The following is a 13,043-nucleotide window of genomic DNA, read 5'->3' as shown; positions in this document are numbered from 1 at the left end:
TGAATTTTAAAGACTTAATAAGTTCCTATGAGTTCGTAGACTGAGGATCCGGGTTAAAGTTTTGCACAAGAGGAAAATAAAATAACATTACACCTCTTTTGAAATTAGTTCTTGGACATGTAGGAAACATTAACTCAACCAGGAGTTCAAGTAGTTCACTTTGTTTTTTGTGTGTGTGACTGATAAGGCTGGCCTTAATGCTTTTAGAAACCTTTTTTATTTTATTTTTATATTCCTTTCTCACTTTTTCACAAAGGAACATTTTCACTGTTTCTGGGTCTCAAGGCCCTACAACCAGTCACATAAAGAAGCTAAATGTAACCAAGACTATGATTCCTTTGCATCTTTTTAAAGATTTCATGGTGAGACAATATATTTGAATTTAAAATTCTGAACTTTCTGCCATTTGAACACAACTTTGTCTTCCTAGTATTAAATTAAGTCTGACCTTTGGGGTTAAGATGCAGTTTCCAGAGATTATGTGGACTATACTGCTGTAAAAATTCCAGCACTCTTGATTTCACTATATCTTTTATTAGGAGCTGAGCAAGAACACATGAGAAAGAGTCATGTTTGTCAGTCAATGTATGACAAAATGAGAGCGGAACTGGTTATTGCTTGGCTCCTTCAAGACCAGAGGTTTGGCAGAGTATTCTTCACTGTGGGTGGTGCTGAAGTGCTGATGGGTGATCGGGAATCTGATGCTGGTCTATTTGATTAAGAAAAAAGTGAGGCAGACGATATTGTATTAGGGTCAATGACATGACATAACATGCATATTTTTGTGTCCGAGTCCATTATTTAAAAAAAATAAATATAATTAAAAAATATATAAAATATATATATTGAACTATTTTATGACAGCTACCACTAATTCTATAAAACATATTATATTTCATACATTTTTCATTAAATTGAAATAACTATATATTTTATGTTTTGGCCCTCAACACCCTGGGATGTCAGGTGGTGCAACTGTCCAAGCAAGTGACCAGATTAAGAAACTATTAAAAATGTTATTTTAATAATGATAATCCAATAAAATACTCGGGCATTATTTAATGTTTGAAGTCTTGGATAATGTTTTTTTCCCTAATATCAATAGTTTTGAAGCGGTTAAAAACTGCAAAAACTTTTGTCCACCAATTTACATTTCCTAAATGTCGGGTGGGTAAGGGTAGAAGCTAATGCTAACTTAACTTGAGATTAGTTGCAATAGGTGGTGCAACCAGATAGTCAGGTGGCACAACTGCAAGAAATGTAACTAATAATTATTATGTAAATTATGCCCAGTGAGGGGAAAATAGGAACCCAAGCAGACACACATCACCTCTATAGTCAAACGGGCAACCACTAGTAAACTAAAACTGCTGCTACCGATCCCATCACTATAATCATTATTATTATTATTATTATTATTATTATTAGTAGTATTATTATTATTATTATTATCTACTACTACTATGAGAACAACTACGACCTACTACTGTTAGATTATACAGGTGAGTTGAAAATTTTTTAAGATCTCTCACCTTCTCCGGTGGCAGAAAAGGGACCGGTCTGCAGATCTTTCGAGGGACATAGTCAGCCATGATCGTGCTGAGGTTTGGCCCATGTTCTGCCAAACAGATTAAAAAGATTTAACATCTACATGCACATCCCTTTAAACACACAAACACAACCAAACCATCACCTGGTCCCTTCAGTGTGTTGCTCGGCTGCTGGACGATTGTTCTGGGTCGCACTGCGTCCTTTTTGCTGTAGTCCTCTTTACCCGTAGTTGTATAGTACAGGCCAGACAGATGGGGTGAGCTGAACTGCACATGGCTTTTGGTAATCAGGTCAGACTTGGGTAAATGCACAGGAGGCGTTGTGTGGTGCAGCTACAGGGAGGAACATAGTCAGCATAGCTTCAAATATGGCAAAGCAGGAACATAACTAACAACCTAAGTCTATAAGAACATGCGTGCAAAAGTCATGAATTAACCTAAAGTTTACTTTTAGGATTTATGCAACATTATTTTCGAGTAATATTTTGAATATAAAGAAAATAAACTAAGTAGGAGGTTTATTATCTCACAGGGAAGAAGATTTTGTTGGTGGTGACAGACATCCAGTCTTTGTTGCACTCTGGATCCGTGTCTCCCTCAGGTAAGGAACTTAAATTTCTGATCCCCTTTGTCAGAACAACTGGACTTCCTGGAAAATACAACAAATAGACTTACCCAGGCAGGATGCCAGAGATACATGGAGTAGTCTTTGATTGTCTTTGATTGTTTTAGAATACAGGTAAGATTAAGAATTTGGTTGTTAAATTGCAAAAATGTGAGCAGCATGTCCTAATTTCTTAGTAATTAAATAGTTAACACTATGTAGTGTTGTAGTGTCTCAAATACACTACAAAAGAAACATAAGATAATTAATGTAAAGATTACATAAAACTAAAAAAGATTTGTTTATATTTGCTTCTCCCCATTTTGGAGCCTTTTGGTATTTTAAGGCCCTATTAAGGCAGCTTAGTTTGCTTACACAGGCTGTTCCTACATGTGCTGCTGACTTCTTCACCTTGGAGAGTTCAATTTATAAAGTTATAGATCCACTGGTGGACTCAAGGGGGCTGGGATGCCCCTCTGGTCGATAAAACATGACAACAAATGCCCTTGAGGATGTAATTCACGACAGGGTGCCCTTATAATAGACATACCATGATAAGGTGCCCTACCGGCTAGAAAATGAATTAGCCTTCAAGTGCCTCTAAGGGATTATATAGTTAATTAAGTTGACTTGTGTGTTTTATTACAGAGGTGTAGGTGTAAATCTGAGTTACACAATTTAACAACAACAATGGAACCACAAATGCATCACAACTTTCAGCGTGTCTGTCACTGATTAGATCTACTTAGCAAGAATAAAAACAGTTAAAAATCTGTCTGGGAATTAATATACGAAACACTGACCTGGCTTTTCATAACGAAAGTCCTCTTTGGTTGTGGGCGACCATGAGTCCTGAGGGAAATTTCCAAGGTTGAACTTCAAACCTTTTTTTACCACAGGTGGGCTGTATCAAAAGCACAGATAATGCTTATTATGTTTTGTGTGGATAAGCTCAACACCAGATAATCTGAGCTAATTTCTGAAAAGTAATAGTTTAGGGCACTTTAAAATTTTGACTTTTGAGTAAACAAAATGCCTGTTTTTGAATCCAAGACACCTTAAACCTCTTGAGACTGAAAGTCAAAACATGCAGTGACACAAAGAGAGGTCCAACACATCCAAAAAGAGATCTGCAGGGTGACACCAGACCCTACAGGCCCATGTTTTCCTGCTGCTGTTTGACATCTCTTTGTATAGGATGTAAACTGCGGGAGATTCTCCAGTGAAGCAGAAAAGCTGCGGACCTGCGGGCAGTGGGCCAGTTGAATGACACCTCGTGGGTTGTCTCCTTTTCGACAATCTTCACAGGATCACCCATAACCACTGAGGAGGTGTGCTGTAGATAGACATCATGAAAACAGTCACAGTCATGGTCTTGTGCTGGTAACACCCATTTCAAGGAAAGCTTCATGAAAAGGTCAATACCCTTGTCACTCTTGTGTCTACTTAAAGCTGATAGTGCTGGTACTTCAGGTCAGAGTGTGTCTTTTCTTAACATGCACACAGCAGAGCATATAGAGGGTGTGCCCTCTGCTTTAACCTGAGTCTGTCTGTCCAAGTCCAAGAGTGTACAACATTTTCAACATCATTGCATCTCATAATGTTATATTTCTATGGATATATGATTGTATTGTATTGTGTATATAAATATGTGCCAGTCTATGTACATATGGACATATACAGTATATGGATGTATATATGAATTTGCAAAAAAAATAATAATAATAATAACAAAAACATGTAACTATTTGACATTTTGTGGATTTACTGAATCATGAATTTATTGCAATAAAAGTACAACACTTAAATGTACTTTTCACCACTGTTTCACCACATTTTATCTTTCTGGTGCAATGGTGTTGCTGTTTTACTTAGAGTACAGGATTTTGTGTTATATGTGAGAATTGAGGTTGAATTAGCTTCCAGTGGAGAGTGGGCACTACTGTATTGAATTCATTTTTTTTTATGTGTTTTAAATGAGAACCACTGCCAGAAAAAAGTTAGTGTATACATTTCCCCCAAAAGCCAACGTGTTTCTTTCAGGCAAGTGTTAGTTTGGAAGAACAATTCTTCTTTGATCATAATAGCTCATAACCAACAGCTTCCTGCTCTTGTATTACCTTTTTCAGAGATTGAGCAGGTCTGCCCTGGGCTCCCTGGAACATGGTGCTATAGTGGGAGACAAGGTTGCATTGGCGCTCATCCACTCTGATTGCAGCAGAGCCCTCTTCTACAGAGAAATTTGAAAAAATAGATTACACAATACAATCTGTAGGATTCAAAGATTAACTTTTACACAGACCCCTTCGCTGTTATTCATTACAAAGAGAGTGAGTGGGAGAGTTTACCCACTTCTTGAGCGTTATTTCCTAACCAAATTTGGTGAATGTTCACATCACTCAATAGCACTGAAAGCATTAATCTAATGTCTAATAAAAATTAAAGAAAAATTAAGAATGCTGTCACTAACCTAGATGTTCAGTCGTGGCTTTTACAACAGGTGAGACATGGTGTGGGATGAAGGAGGCTTGGCAGCTGCTTTCAGGGAGCTTTTCCACTTGCTCAGGCTTCTTATAGCCCGATGATGGTCTGAAGGGAAGGGGAGGGAGCTGGAAAGGCCGGGGCCTCAAATCATCCTGGGTCTGAGTGGTGAGAAAAGCGATATGCCCAGGGTCTGCATGCATCTTGAAGTTGGTTTTAAGCTTGATCCAGCGAGGGACGCACGTCACCGGTGGCACTGTATAAGGTTGGTAGGATGTCATCATCTCTGTCAGGTTCTCATGGATGTACTTCAAGTCCTTGTGGTCCACCTCAGCTGCCATGGGCTCACTAAAAGGTTTTGTCCTCTCGATAGAAAAAGGCTTGAAGTCCTCCTGGTGATGGGTTGAGAAAGCATCTGGATCGCTGTTCAAAAATGGGATGTTTGACCGGAGGCAGCCTTTGTCCACCGGACGGATTATTGTTTTTACAGATGCCATGAGAGATGCTACCAGTGTCCTCCTTAAATTACCGCGACTCTTTGGTTGAGCTAGTCATCTTCTTGAAGCAGGTGAAAAATGTTTCAATATATCACCATGGAAACCTCTGTTCTGTGGAACATGATGATGTTGCGCCTCTTGCTGACACTGCAGAGAAACAAATGCACGCCACGGTGCCCTGTTACCTGGTCGCATGCAGTGAATGGACTAGACACACAAAACTATCTAGGAGAGGATCTAAGAGTGTAACTATAGGCTACCTATTATCTGGGGTTCCTCGTGTTACAAAAAGGCAGCTTGACACACATTTCCTCACCTAAGAGAACCTGCTAAATAACTGGAGTGAACATTCAGCATTACTTTAGATAAACTTAGAGTTGCATGACTTTGAGAATTTGAATTTGAGTGTTATATGCAATTAATTTAATGTATTTTTTTTGTTGTTCAAATATGTTCATAATGAGGCTCAACAACAGCATCACAACAGCAGGTGTCAGTCAAACTTCTTTTGAGGCAGCCGTGTCGCAGCCCGGATACATACAGCACAGTGAACTGTTTTACAAAAGCAAAAGTAAAATCATTTCAGGTGCTCAAAATGTAACTCAACACCAACTTTAAACATTTTATATTATATATATCTGTTTGTTCAATTATGAAATAATGCACTGTTTAACTGAACAACAAGCTTTTATAGCCAATAACATCGCTCGCCGTCGCCCTCCTCGGTTTATATTTGTTTAATAAAATCCTGTAATATCGAAAAAAAAAAAATGTATCGGGAAAAAAGCAGACTGATGAGCTGTTTGTGATACTGAACCGTGTGGTTGTTCTTATAGATTTCTTGTATTTACTTAATTTTTTTTAAGGTGGGTCTCCTCATCAGAACATTGGCTAGAAACTTCAGAAAAAGAAAATGATAATTAAGTTAATAATAATATTCAAAATAAAATACAGTTGCTTTTATTCCCAAAGGAAGCCGGCCGGAGGAAGTGACGTATTTCAGCGTCAGCCTCTTCCGCTCTCTTTTCGTTGAGGCTCAGCTAGAGGCCGGGTGGGTGCACGTTTTGTCCAGTACACATTTATCGATGTTTAGTGACTATTACGTTATTTGACACGATTGGAATATCATATTATTTGTCTAATGTCGACAATATTTGTGTATTAAGTGTTACTGGCTGAACTCTGACGCAGTAAATAGAGAAACTTGTGGCTGAGCTCCACGCTAACGGTGCGCATGTGGCGAGGCCCCGCACACTCTGCTGCTAATGTTGGCTAACATCGCTACCTTCTCACCAGCGCACATTTTCACGATGAATATAACAGAGTTGTTCAAAAACTGTGGATATGTTAGCCTTCAACTTGTAATGAATGTGTGTGCTGGATGGCTGTGTCGCTGACGTGTTGTGTGAGATGCTGTCACTTACCGTGAGCTGGCTAAACTTGAAGCTAACGTCAGGTTTCTGTCTCTCAGCCTGCAAACATGCAGATCTTCGTGAAGACATTGACGGGGAAGACCATCACCCTTGAGGTTGAGCCCAGCGACACTATCGAAAATGTCAAGGCAAAGATCCAGGACAAGGAAGGTGAGCCTTTACGTTAAACTTTGGACGTGACATAGCAACTTTATGCCTCGACAAATGCGTCCTTATAAGTGTTTAACTTTCAGATTTACAATTTAAGTCTGTCTGTACAAGCCAGAAGGTTTAACCTGATAGAAGTTGGATTTCAGGCCCTTTAGTCTAAATAATATGCTAGTTATTTTAATTCTTTGAACTTAATTTATAGTTTGAAAGGATGGCAGAGTGGTGTTAAAGTAAAATGCTTGATCTGTCTGATGTGTGAATCACAACCAAACTTTTCCAGCACTTAACATACTCAAATATATCTCCCAGTTAGGTATAAATAAAGTTATTGTTCATGGTCAGTGTAACCACAGTTTAGGTGATTATGTTTTGTTGTGTTTGCAGGAATTCCCCCTGATCAGCAGCGTCTGATTTTCGCCGGCAAACAGCTGGAGGATGGACGCACACTGTCGGACTACAACATCCAGAAAGGTAACATTTTATTTAAATCGTTGGTCACAGCAAACCACAGACAAGCTTCTTGTTATGAAACAGAGTAAGGTTAAACAGGAGTCCATAAGATGTCATACATCATACATATTAGGGTTTTGTTCCATTCTCAAAAGACCACAAGTGTAACTGTCTGTCGATGTGCCTGAACTTGAAATTGTGCTCATCAGAGTCCACTCTGCATCTGGTTCTGCGTCTGCGTGGTGGCATCATCGAGCCTTCACTCAGACAGCTGGCCCAGAAGTACAACTGCGACAAGATGATCTGCCGCAAGTAAGTCTAATCATAAAAGCAGCCTTTTTTAATTTAGTTTTATTGTATCATTGTGTGCAACACTGCTGTTACAGTAAAGTGGTTGATGTTTAGATTTAAACACTTGGCACTACCCACAAGCTGTGGTTTGATCAGTGGGGTGTGTCTTATGAAAATGTGTTTTTAAATAAGATGAAAGAATTGGAATTTGAATGCAGGATGTTTATTTGTTAATAAAGGCTGATGTATAAATCAGACAGCCTTTATAGGCTTTATTTTCCTGGCCTTAGTCATTCTTATTGAATTACTGATGACTAATGAATGGCTAAGTAGATATTTGAGTTGAAGTTTTTTAAGCATTTAGACAGTTTAACCTAAATCTTTTAGGATTAAAACTCTCCAAACGTAGCAAATAAATTACCAAATTTGTTAGCACCAGAAATAAATCTGTTGTCCCGTAGAACTGTATGATCAGTGTTTTGACTACTTCAAAAAGTTGGTTGAGAAGGATTTTCCTTAGTTTACCCCTGACCGCTTGTGTTGCAGGTGCTATGCCCGTCTGCATCCCCGTGCCGTCAACTGCCGCAAGAAGAAGTGTGGACACACCAACAACCTTCGCCCCAAGAAGAAGCTGAAGTAGATATTTCAACTGAATTGGCTCTTAGTGCCATTTTGTGTTAAAATAAATGTAAGAAAACAATGCTGCTCGTGTGACTTGTATCATTCATTAGTGGGGAAAAAGGTGAATGGTTTGCCTTAATTTGAATTAATGTGTACAATTAAACTTATTCTATTATTTTGAATGGCAAGCTAAATTTCAACGACTGACTGAAACCGAATGAAACTGGTGCAACAAACTCATGTTACTGCTTGCCAATTATTCCCAGACGAAAAGATGTTCATTAGAAGAATTTGGCAAGTAGTTTACAGTACAGGCCTTTTCTAAGAAGAGTTATCTTGGTAATTCAGTAACCTACTGCTTGGAACTGGCACTGGTTGAAACTAACAGTGGGTGCACTCCAAAATGTGACAGGCACAGTGCCGGTATGTACTGGTTGGCTGTGGTTTCCACTTAATTTCAGTTTGGCACACAGCAGTGCATGCCATTTGTGTCAGCCTAAATTTACAGGACTGCAACACAGACTAATAAACAGTTTGCATGCCTGATAGTGGCTAAATGCAAGTGAGAACGATACTATACTGTCTGCCAAACCTAAAAAAAGGTGTGTGTGTTTTTCAGTGTTTTAAACATTTTATCATAAATGTCATATCTGCTTGTCTATTTAAAGATGTTCCCCCAACTTTCTGCCATAGAGCAAGCAGCATGGACAAATAACAGCTACCAATAACTAGAAAGTGTCAGCTCAAAGCACAATGAACTGAGTTAGCGGACAAACTATTTTGAATCCCAAAATCTTAATCAGTAAGAGTCAAAGATAAGTGTATAATGCAAACTGTAGGAACGCTGAATTACATAACAACCCTCTCACCCTCCCATCACACAAAAACCACAGCTGTGACTGCATGACTGAGTTTTAATGTTAAACACTTTGATACAAATATAAGGAACTCATCTCACATTGTCAAATTCCACACAAACACCTGCTCTCCTCAATTCAGTAATTCTTGAGAAACAACAAAACTGTGGCCTTGAACAGACCAACACCAGTTGACCATTTTCCTCTTGGATACCACTACTTTAATGAAATGAAAGTATTCTGAGGTATTTTGAGTCGTGCTGAAAGGTCAAATATTTCGGACACTGAGCAAAGAGCAGTTCAACTTAAGGTTAATTTAAAAATCTAATGGAGATGAACTTCGGCACCATACAGAAGTTGTGTGTCTACTCCAGTTAATGTGGCTTCAGCGTGACAGTGGTGCATCTTTGGTACTGCATTCTCTCTTGTAGGTGGCAACAGATGTTTTAAAAGGCGTTATTCCAGTGTATTTAAGGACGAATCCACCCATGGATATCCTGTTTATTGTTGGGTTTTTGTGGTGTGAGCAATCTCCCTCTATACCTTCTCTATCTCTATCATTCATGCTTCAGCTGGTGATTTCCTACATGCAGACACCCGGGGTGGAAATTTGCTCTTCAAAACCTCTGTCTTCATAATGCATTTACAGTGTTATTGTGCATTAACGATACACTGGGACAAGGCCATTGTGAAGCAAAGTGTTTCTGACATCAAGTTTGTGCTGAGGAGCCTCTGATGCATTTTCTTCATGCTTTATTAAAGGCTGGTACTAGTCTGTCATAATCTGGTGAAGCCATGAAAAAGAAAAAAGACCACAGTTGTGAAAAAAAAAGCAGTGATGTTGTTAAAACAGATGAGAACAGGCTTTACACAAGTCTTGTTACCTACAAATCACTGGTATTAACTATAAACAGGCATCTATGCTAGAAACTTTATTGCTAATTCAGTGCTGCTTGCATGTAGCAGTTGATGTCTGAAGTAACTTGTCAAAATGATAAAATGTCAATGTTTCGGGACTGAAGGTGCAATAAAACCTCTTAATGTGATCAATAGCAGTATAATGCAATGACATTATTTTATAACTTCTGTTACTGCTCTGGGCTTATTGAACTGTGGAAGTATTTGTTTATAAAAGTAACAAATAATTGCACGTCACTGTAATGATGGAGTGCTAGTACATTATCTGGTCATTTATTACGTTAACAGATTTCATTATGACCTTTTCACATGTTATCATTCTGGCAGTCACTGCATCATCAGCTACAAAAGACTGAACCTTATTTGTACCTATATTATTGTCATATGAAGAAATCAATAGCTCATCAGGGGGCGAGAAGCAAAGATCAATAGAACTTCACACACAAAGCTGACAAATAATTAAGTACCCACTTACTAAAACTACTGCATTTGTGCTTTTTAACACAAGCAGTCTTCATTTGCACGCTGCTAAGTATTGTGCGCACACACATATACACACACACGCATACAGCTTCACATTCCTTGGCAGGTCTGGGGCTTCTGCAGAGCTCATGCAGTGCTCTCATAGTGATCTATGCTCTGCAGCCTCTCTCTAGGGTTTTTACTATTATGGTAAGTGGTAGTGTGGTAGTGTTGAGCAACAAAGAAAAAAGACATAAAGCAGAAATTGATCATTGTGTGAATGTAAACAAAATAGAACTTGGCACAAACATTATCAAGTACAACCTCAGATTCATGTCAACAACATCATGGGAGGAAAATAGCGGCTCTGTGCAGGTCAGTTTTCCTTCACATGCTGATCTACCTGTCAAAGTGGCCTGATGGAGAGGACAAACCTACAACCCGCAGCTTGAATTTATCAGCAAATTGGCTGCTCGTTATTGTTGATTTCCCATCCTGACTGTGAGTAAACCCATTGATGAACATGAATGATAGAAGTGGTGGGACAGAGCAGTCCTCACAAAACGTCTGATGATCCTCAGAGGACCGAATGTGAGCAGGTTGTTGCATCTCTGAGTTTGTTGATGTTCTGGCTGGTGTGAGGCCAGTCCAGGCTGCAGACGGTGAACTGGAGCAGACTTTATTCAGGGTCTTTGCCTTCATGTGTCCTTGACCTGACCAAACATCTGCTGTGTGCATCTCCACAGTGTCGAAGGATGAACTCAAGCTTGTTATTGTGTAAAAGCAAACATTTTACTTGTATAGTTTATCCTGATTTTGCTCAGTTCTCTTACTTGCAGTGACTTCTGATATCTACTAATAGCGTTATGAGAAAATGAATTATGAAAAAAGCCTTATTCATACAGGACTACTATTACATGTAGGCCTCAGGCTATGAGTTTTATGTATCAAAGTCTAAACATTTATGTTTAATATCGGTGTAAACATGTAAAAACTATTTTTCAACCATCTCTAGTGCTGATGTGAGTCCTGCTGTTACAGGACTGTAGCTTTACCATCTATTCCTAGAAATGGTTGAATAGTTGAAATCTCCAGCTCTGCAGGAAAACAAGAGAACCACTAGCTTTTATTAAACACAGTCGGGCTATTATCTTTACGTTTTACTGCTATTCTCACCTCTTAATTCAGTAAGAGACAGCACTAATGCAAGTAGATTGCCCCCTCTGCATTAAATAAAGATACATCACACAAAATATAGAAAAATCCTTTGATACCTGTTGGAAATGTCTACTTTTGCAAAATAGCAAGCTTAAAATCAGTTTTGGTGCAAGTCCTCTTTTAAAAAGGTACTGATAATTGTTTTAACCAATAAATCAGTGTCCTTTTTAGACATCAGTATAATTAACATAAACAAAGAGACTAAGCAGCCACTATTCAGCATTTTACATTGTAAACCAGCGGGTCACATAATAGGAGAAAGTGGAGGGCGCTGTTCTTTCAGAGGAAAGGGATCTAAAGCTTTCAGAGTTTTAAGTGATGGCAGAGAGAGAAAAGAATATTTAAAAAAAAAAACATGCAGCTGCTGGGAGCTATGAGATGCAAAAACAAGTAGTAGAAGCCAATTAGACCAGCTGTATTATAATCATGGGTTGCAGTATTGTAGTATGTGATAATGGTATTATACAGTACAGATGTTTTATTTTGCATATAGCACCTTTAAAAATTTTAGGATACCTGCTGTTTATCTGCACTGATCTAAAAAACAAAAAAAAACAGGCGAACACCTCCATGTTTTCCTCCACAATGCTTTGATTGTTGCTCTGCTGACACTCCAGTAAAACACAAATCAAGGACACATGGGTGGAACCAGTGCTGACTGTGGAGATGCAGCACAACTGCTGCTGTGGCTATTTGTCGATGAGCTTTGCCAGGCTCTGTCTCAGGTCGTTCAGGTCGCAGATTTTGACGTCCAGAACCTCGATGATACGTCTGACCTCGCCTTCCGCCTTCTCCTGCTCTTCACGGCTGGAAGCCAGCGTCTTTTCAGCGCTCTGAACCTGATCCTCCAACTCTGTGTTTCGTCTCTCCACATCCTGCCGACAAATCAACTGCTGTTAATACAGTTTTCTCATCTGAATATATTTCTGGATATTCTTTGCATGGGATATTATCCGAGATGCACATGTTTTCTGTATATTTTCTATTCCTTGTGTAGCTGCTGACTAAAATGAAGTTTACTGAGAAGGTCCCATCAGGCTTTTTTGCTACGGCAAATTTAAATGTGTATGCCAACTGAAGCAATGAATAGATTAGGGAATGAACACAAGGACAGAAAAGGTCAAATATGAATAAACATAATTCACAAATGACACCACTACTAAAAATGAGAGAAGACCCAATAAAAGCTACGCAGTATTATTCAGGTATAATCTCCTGCACTGACATTGGAAATTCAATACACTTTGTCTACTCCTTGAAGTCCTCCTGTATTATTTCTCAACTGCAGCTCTGAACTGTCCTTTCTCTTTTTGTAGGTACAATATCAGTGCTTTGATTTTTCATTAGTTGCCTTTTGGGTTTGGAGAACAGAAAACAGGACGTAAGCCAGTTAACACTGAAGAGCTAAGGCTATTGTGTTTCTTTGTATGAGAAACCTTCTAGTCTACACAAGAGTACTGATTTCAGACGTATGAAAAAGAGTGTGACCTCTTAGCAAGTGAATCACAAGC

At 38.8% G+C, this 13,043-nt stretch overlaps 3 protein-coding genes across 4 annotated transcripts in view; 1 reads left to right on the top strand and 2 right to left on the bottom strand.

Annotated features, from left to right (window-relative positions):
* Positions 1-514: 514 nt before the first annotated feature.
* Positions 515-5,255, bottom strand: LOC104935851 (hypothetical protein). Its single transcript, XM_010751753.3, has 8 exons — positions 4,625-5,255; positions 4,275-4,384; positions 3,399-3,490; positions 2,958-3,058; positions 2,081-2,199; positions 1,694-1,883; positions 1,533-1,618; positions 515-709 (listed from the first exon to the last, which is right to left on the bottom strand). The coding sequence occupies exons 1-8, from the start codon at positions 5,130-5,132 to the stop codon at positions 581-583; spliced, it is 1,335 nt and encodes a 444-aa protein (XP_010750055.3). The 5' UTR covers positions 5,133-5,255; the 3' UTR covers positions 515-580.
* An 849-nt stretch (positions 5,256-6,104) lies between these two features.
* Positions 6,105-8,157, top strand: LOC104935852 (ubiquitin-60S ribosomal protein L40). The gene is made up of 5 exons (XM_010751754.3): positions 6,105-6,183; positions 6,604-6,715; positions 7,100-7,186; positions 7,375-7,477; positions 8,003-8,157. The coding sequence occupies exons 2-5, from the start codon at positions 6,613-6,615 to the stop codon at positions 8,094-8,096; spliced, it is 387 nt and encodes a 128-aa protein (XP_010750056.1). The 5' UTR covers positions 6,105-6,183; positions 6,604-6,612; the 3' UTR covers positions 8,097-8,157.
* Positions 8,158-8,976: 819 nt separating this feature from the next.
* The window catches only part of homer3b (homer scaffold protein 3b), a 41,472-nt gene continuing 37,405 nt past the window's right edge, over positions 8,977-13,043 (bottom strand). For both annotated transcript variants that reach the window (XM_019268608.2, XM_019268607.2), the window contains exon 11: positions 8,977-12,407. In XM_019268608.2, coding sequence (XP_019124153.2) covers positions 12,222-12,407 — 186 coding nt within the window. In that variant the 3' untranslated portion in view covers positions 8,977-12,221. The remainder of the gene's footprint in view (positions 12,408-13,043) is intronic.

Source organism: Larimichthys crocea, chromosome XVII (genome assembly GCF_000972845.2).
Source record: "Larimichthys crocea isolate SSNF chromosome XVII, L_crocea_2.0, whole genome shotgun sequence".
NCBI classification, from domain to species: domain Eukaryota; kingdom Metazoa; phylum Chordata; class Actinopteri; family Sciaenidae; genus Larimichthys; species Larimichthys crocea.
The sequence above is the reverse complement of the archived record's forward strand: the minus strand, read 5'-3'. Positions and strand labels throughout refer to the sequence as shown.